The following is a 6,993-nucleotide window of genomic DNA, read 5'->3' as shown; positions in this document are numbered from 1 at the left end:
TATACAAGATATTTTAGTCCACTAGAGCAATCAGGCAGTAATCACTATGGTCCTGATAAAAACACAGATTCTAGGTGAAAAGGAATGTGTGATGAGGTGAGATTAAAGCACTCTGTTCCAAAATTTTAGGAAAAATAAGCATTTGACTCACATCTACATCCAAAAGTGCACAAAAATGGAACATTGGCTTGATAAAATGTTTTGTAGACATTTGAAGAAACAGGAACTCTATTCTGACTGCTGCCTCATCTTCATATAAACAAAATCATACAAAAAACCCTCTGCTGTGGTTGGAAAGTGTCACTGAGTAAGACAGAAGATGGGAAGAAAGAGCATATATACTACTATTAATAATTATAATGGTTCATTAATTTGTAGTGTTTTTTGTGAAGAACTGTAGTCAAGACAGGATACAATAAACAGGATACCCACTAAGGGGTTCAGCACTCTTCTTCATCAGAAACACAGATTTTGAGGTATGAAGAACTGTAGAAACTTCAAGACAGGATACAATAAACAGATGACAACACTTTTTCCTCTTTCACATTCCCACTCAAGTGCAATACTTTCGTTTTGGTTCAGCACAGTACAACTGTTGTGCATTTGCTGATATTTTAAACTCATATCCAACTCAATTGTTAAGAGCTGACGAGACCCTTCTTCAAGTCTGCCCCACTATCAACCTTCAATGTTAATTTCGTATTTTTTAAATCAGTATTATCAGAATCTTGAAAGTGAAAGATTTTTTTAATCCAGGAAAAAGTTTCTATGGAACAAAACAAGATCCAATCAGTCTGGATACCAATCAATTCACCACATTGTTTGTCCTTTCATTTAATAGTCAATTTTTCTGCACGTAGTCCAGCAGGCCATTTTTTTTTAGCTAAACAAGTATGAGATCAAATGTATGATGGACAGTTTACAGAAAAGTGTGTAATCTGAAAACTGCTGCCTGAGAGTGACACCTGGTGGAGGAAAGTTGCCTCTGCTTTAAAATAGAACCAATACATTAAATCAACTCTTGACAGCAAATAATTATGTATGACAACGGTATGTATAATTATGTATGTATGCTGACAACTGCAGTAATTCACTAAACAGAGAGCCCAAATTATTTATTGACAGTTTATTACAGCCAGTAGTTTACGATACAAATCACCTTCCAAGATGCCCAGCTGCCACGTTCCTGAAGTGGGTGGATATTCTGAGCACTGACACAGTAAAATGACATAAAACAGAGGAATGCATTCAAATTTAATCATCTCAATTTTCTCTATTTTGCTATTTTTTTTTTCAACAAATTTTTGTTTATGATCAAGGTCTAGTCAAACCATCCCTAGACCTGGCAGAGTCAATCGTTTTCTTTTTTTTTTTTTTTTTTTAAGAAATAATTTATCATTTTGCGATGTTTTCAGAGTTTTAGGTTTTTCAATGTTTAAGTTTTTTTTTCTTTTTCCATCGGTGAAGCAGGTTTCAAAATGCTCGATCTGCAAGAGAGAAAAACACAGGGCTCAAATACATATTTGCTTCTTCTCTTCAGTATGATTTACACACCAACAATTTATGAATGAACCTAAAATGTCTCTCCTGAGAACACACCTTAGACGCTGGGAACACCAGCAGGGGTGGAGGACTTCTGAGCAGCCTCCTTGGCCTGGTGGGCCTGGAGCACAGCAACAGCCTCATCCACCTGCAAAAGCATTACATTTATGAAACCAATATATATGTTGCACTTTCCATTAAACATCAGTTATGAGGTGCATAGGCCACCTGTAGCAATTTAATCGTTTACGAGATACCACATTTATTAGAAAATACTTGTTTCTCTAACCTTTGAGCGCAACGACTCAGGTGACTCAAGCATGTGAAGCAGCTCTGAGTTGTCAATCTCCAGCAGCATACCGGTGATCTTGCCAGCCAGGCTGGGGTGCATGTTCTGGATCAGAGGGAACAGACGCTCACCTAAGGAGAGGAAGAAGTCAACAATTAAATACTGAGTATAATGTGCCATGAGCATTTATATTTATTTCCTTATAATCTGACAGAATTATTTACCCAGCATCTGCTTCTGTTCCTGAGGTGGGGCTGCAGCCAGCATGGAGGCAGTTAGAGGCTCCTGTCCTTGGACATGGACTGCCGGCTGAAGGAGGAGGAGGAGGGGGGTTAATGACTACACAACCACACCTTTACAACTTGAAGCAGAGCCTGAATTACAATGACCCATATAGTCATGAATACTTGTATTAGTTTTTGCTTATTAAGCAGCACATAACTGTTCCAGGTTCTAAAGTCTGAACCCCACTTGGGGAAAGGGGAAAATAAAATTTAGATTTAAAAAAAAAAAAAACACAAAAAAACCCCTGCATTTAATGTGGAATATCCTGAAGGTGTACATTTAGAAAATTTGCAGTAATTATATTTATGAATTACATCCACTGAAATCAAAGTCAGTGGCATTCTTACCTGCTGCATGGTGACCTGTGGCTGGGAGGCCATGTGCTGCTGAGTGTTGCGCACACCAGCTGCATATTTGTACTGCGGCATGGCACGCACTGGGGCTGCGGCAGCTGAAGCATTGGCAGGGCGCTGGTTGACCGCCTGTGTGGCTGCAATGACAACAGCAAGCGGAGCCTAATCAAAACTGCAACAACTCATCATCGGCTCATGAGGAGACTAAATGCATCTGATTCCTGTCAAGTCAAAGATAAAATACTTACGGATACGCTGAGAAGCCATCATGCGTGGGACCTGGGTGTTGGTGGTGGCAGCTGCACGGATGGTGTTTAAGGGCTGAGGCCTGGGTGCTGTTGGGCGCATAGCATTGGGCATGTTCTGGAAGTCTAAAAGAGGGGGTGGGGGGGGGCAAACAGTCATTAGTCTTTAGCTCTTTAAGTAAAGGCTGCATACGTATAATCTACATGTAATCACTTACGCTGAGGACGCACTCCTTGAGTGGCCCAACGGGGGCCGGGGCGCAGCTGGGCCAGCTGGTTGGCAGAGTAGTATGCAGCACGGTTCTGAGCCTGAGAAGAATCAAGACATGTCATTAGTTACTGCTACTCCAAAAAACACAGCACACTGGTACAGTTTACCAAAACAGAGTTTTATGTCATGCAAAAGTACTAAATAGGATGTTGTTGACTCACCTGTGGGATAGCCGCCATGAAATATCCTGAGGGTGGAGCAGGCTGGTATGGGTTAAGGACAGGGTTGGGCACAGCTCGGACAGTGGCCATCCTTTGCATGTACTGGTTGGTTAGATGAGCCTGACGCTCCTCTTTCCGCTGGGCAAGGGCCACATACAGTGGCTTTGTAGCCACAATACGCCCATTCATCTCTGTTACAGCTTTAGTGGCCTCTTCTGGAGAAGAGAAGCACACAAAGCCAAAGCCTTTGCTCCGTCCACCCTCCATCATCACCTAGGGAAACGAAAAAAAAAGAAAGAAAAAAAAATGGGTTAGCATTTTGTCTAATTATTGCCTTGTTAATTTCAAGATCACAAATAAACCCCTCAAAGCTTCTACCTTAGCACTTGTTATGGTGCCAAATGGGGAGAATTCTTTGCGCAGACGCTCGTCATCAAGGCCATCATCCAGGTTCTTCACATACAGATTGACACCCTGGTACATGGAAAATCACAATGAAATTGAACAAATGAACTGTTGGACGGTAGTGCAGCATTCCTGCTACTGTCCTTCGGTTATGCTCCAACATCACAGCAATGAAATTAAATACTGCACCACTCAGACGCAAGATAGCTCTCCTTAAATTGTTCTTGTGACACAATGTGGTGCATGAAAGTGCTCTAACCAAGAAATGGGCCAACAAACCTGATATCTGGTCATGCGATCCTGTTTCATCTGCTCAAATTTGCGTTTGAGCTCATTCTGCCGCTCCCCTTTCTTCTGTGCACGGCCCACATAGACTTGCCTGCCATTCAGTTCTTTACCATTCATTTCATCTACAGCCTACAACAAAACAAAAGTCATGATTAGGTGTGGATTCAAAGAAAAAAAAAAAAACTACAGCAAGTGCCTTTTTTAAAGCCTCTGGAGATACCAAAAGTCCCCTGCCCCCCAAGAAAGAAGAAAGCTGTTAACCTTCTGGGCATCTTCATGCCTCTCGAAGCTGACAAAGCCAAATCCCTTGGATTTGCCACTTTCATCAGTCATAACCCGGATACTGAGGGCAGGCCCTACAAAACACAAGAGCTAATCAACACATATAACACAGCAAATCACACTAACAGCATTTGTGATTATTAAAAGTGTGTCTCTGAAATCATGCCATCTTACCATATTTGCTAAACAACTCCTTCAGCTTCTCATCATCCATGTCCTCGCCAAAGTTCTTGATATAAACGTTAGTAAACTCTCTGGCTCGTGCTCCAAGCTCAGCTTCCCTCTCTTTACGCGATTTGAAGCGTCCAACAAATCTGTTAATAACATGACATCCAAAATTTATTTTCTAACTTCATCAAAATATATTCTGATAAAGTTTAAATCAAATACAATGGGGTGAAAGTCCTCCTGTGTTGGTAAAATGAGCGTCAGACATTGAAGGGAGCATTTTGGAAAACAACATACAGCTTATGTAATAAGGAGTGATAACTCTAGAGCTACTGCGATAAGTGAACTTCACTGCTTCAAACCAAAATGTAATAAATCCTATCAGCTCAGTTCCCTCACATGATTTATAACCAAACTCTATAACAAAGAAGGTACATTAGGCAAAAAGGGAGAACAAGATGCAGTCACACACAAACTTTGATCACACTCCTTCAAACACAGACTTGTACAACAGTAGGCACACTTACACTTTTCTGTCATTGAGCAACATGCCGTTCATTTTCTCAATGGCCCGTTCAGCAGCTTCATGGGTCTCAAAGTGCACAAAGCCGTAACCCTTTGAGCCATTTTCATCACAAACCACCTTGGAGAAGGAAGATTTTAGGAGGTCAAAACCATTCACAAACAACATGCATTCCACACAATTGAAACTCCGCCGTCTTTAAACGGTCCAATCATTAGTCATGCTAATTAGTTGATTTCATATACAAAAGACAGGCAGGAAAATAGCACCGCAGGATACCTTGCAGGACAGGATATTTCCAAATGCAGAGAAGGTATCATACAGGGCCTTGTTATCGATAGATTTGTCCAGATTCTTGATGAAGATGTTTCCCACCCCACTCTTCCTCAGCGAGGGGTCACGCTGAGACCACATGATACGGAGAGGCCTGCCTTTTATTACATCAAAGTTCATGGTGTCCAAAGCTCTTTCGGCTAAAACAAATAAACAGATATGTTGCACTTACTTCCATTTTCTTCGCGATTTCATTATTCTGGTACTATGGCATGTTGACAATTTAATAAAGCGCATGTTTAAAATTAAAGATAAAACGAGGTAGCACGATACATGTTCAAAATGGAGTCTGACAGTACCACATTTCCTTACATGCTCTACATAGATTGCGGTAAACTTACCGTCAGCTGGCTGTTGGAAGTTCACATAGGCATAGCCTAGGGAGCGACGGGTGATCATGTCTCTGCATACTCTAATGGAGAGGATGGGTCCAGCCGGGCTGAATTTCTCGTATAGCATGGCTTCGGTAACGTCTGGGTGCAGGTCTCCCACATACAGGGAGGCCATCGGGTAGCTAGGCGCGCTGGGATTCATGGCTGGCGAAGCGTGTTCTCAGGCTACGTCTCAACTGCAAGTTCGATATTTTGAGGACAATCGTCAACCAAAATCAGCCTTTTAAGATTGGAGAGATTATTTATCTCCGTCTCTAAACCAATGCAGGCAGTTATCGCTTAACCGTTAACAACGTGGGCTAGTTAGCGTGATTAGCAAAATGTCGGAGCGTGGCCTAACCGATGTGACTGGCCCAAATTGAAATTTCAACTTTCTCAATCACTTAAAGCGCTCAAATTTCGGTAGCTAGCGAAACAAATGCTATAATTAACACGTATGCCTGAAAGGACAACTGACTTAACGTAAAAAACAAGTAGTTAACAATATACCTGGCTAAAGTTAATCGCCCACGCTTTCAACAATGAGGCTAACAGTTTAGCTTGCTAACGTTCTTCTCGTTCCGTCTTTCTTTCTTATCCGTTGGCAGCGTCTTCTTCGCGTTGCTTGAGTTGGCAAATCAAATCCTGCTTCACCGATTTTTGTTTTTCTTATAAAAATATGTCTGCGTGTGCTCTCTAGCTTTTGGTTTGTTTCATAATAAAATGTGTGCCGAGACTAGCCCCAGAGCACACCCTACGCAGACGGATTACAGGATTGAAAGAAAGGTCGGCGGAGGTTGTTTCCCTGTTCCACTCGAAACCACGGCGCGTTTGCTACCAATGCTTGACGTCACATATCTCGCGATATTTGAACTCTATATTTAATTTACAATTAAAAATCTCTCGTATAATCTGTCTCATAAACTTTTAAGATTTACTGTTTTCTACACCTTACGAGGCTTATTTGTTGAGTTATGTGTTCAACATCGTATTCTAATTGGCGTGTATTGAAGAATTTCTTGTGATTATTCGCCTTTAAAAGCGAGGGGAAAGGCACTGCAAGGGCATACTTGTATGTTATTGCTTTATTCCGCAGTCACGCTACAAGTGAATATATCGTTACATGCGGTGGTAGTACGCTTGTTCCCACGAGGATCGGCAATATACAGCTGTAGGGGGTGACAAAGCACAGACCACGGACATTTGGGGCAGAGACTACTTGTGTACTAAACAACGCTACTTCCATCACGTTTCGGTCAGCCATTGCCATTTCTGATTACTGAGACGTGGTCCTGGAAAACAGTTATATCTAAAATATAAACCGTTATCCTTCACATGCAGTGAACATGTAACCTTTGTCACACTACAAGGAAGATAAGCTGAGGGACACTCCCAAGTCATTTATTGCACTCGTGTTCATTGGAGGGTTGGTTCTGAGAGATGCCGCAGCAACTCAGCATTCCTCTGACATGGCTGT

At 41.7% G+C, this 6,993-nt stretch overlaps 1 protein-coding gene across 1 annotated transcript; it reads right to left on the bottom strand.

Moving 5' to 3' along the window:
• Nucleotides 1-1,100: 1,100 nt before the first annotated feature.
• LOC116328661 (polyadenylate-binding protein 1A) lies at nt 1,101-6,332 on the bottom strand. Its single transcript, XM_031750496.2, has 16 exons — nt 6,027-6,332; nt 5,487-5,713; nt 5,092-5,285; nt 4,817-4,932; nt 4,296-4,435; nt 4,101-4,195; nt 3,831-3,968; nt 3,525-3,620; nt 3,147-3,419; nt 2,933-3,023; nt 2,718-2,840; nt 2,464-2,606; nt 2,056-2,140; nt 1,832-1,962; nt 1,600-1,690; nt 1,101-1,487 (listed from the first exon to the last, which is right to left on the bottom strand). The coding sequence occupies exons 2-15, from the start codon at nt 5,677-5,679 to the stop codon at nt 1,601-1,603; spliced, it is 1,908 nt and encodes a 635-aa protein (XP_031606356.2). The 5' UTR covers nt 5,680-5,713; nt 6,027-6,332; the 3' UTR covers nt 1,101-1,487; nt 1,600.
• Nucleotides 6,333-6,993: the final 661 nt, after the last annotated feature.

The sequence above is a fragment of the Oreochromis aureus genome, linkage group 11, assembly GCF_013358895.1.
Source record: "Oreochromis aureus strain Israel breed Guangdong linkage group 11, ZZ_aureus, whole genome shotgun sequence".
NCBI classification, from domain to species: domain Eukaryota; kingdom Metazoa; phylum Chordata; class Actinopteri; order Cichliformes; family Cichlidae; genus Oreochromis; species Oreochromis aureus.
Note: the sequence above shows the minus strand (reverse complement) of the source record. Positions and strands in the feature narration are given on the sequence as shown.

Coding starts and splice junctions, on each gene's coding strand:
- LOC116328661 (XM_031750496.2), bottom strand. CDS start 5,679: ATGAATCCCAGCGCGCCTAGCTACCCGATGGCCTCCCTGTATGTGGGA. Junction 3,024..3,146: donor TCATGGCGGCTATCCCACAG/GTGAGTCAACAA, acceptor GATTCTTCTCAG/GCTCAGAACCGTGCTGCATA. Junction 2,607..2,717: donor GATGGCTTCTCAGCGTATCC/GTAAGTATTTTA, acceptor TTGTCATTGCAG/CCACACAGGCGGTCAACCAG.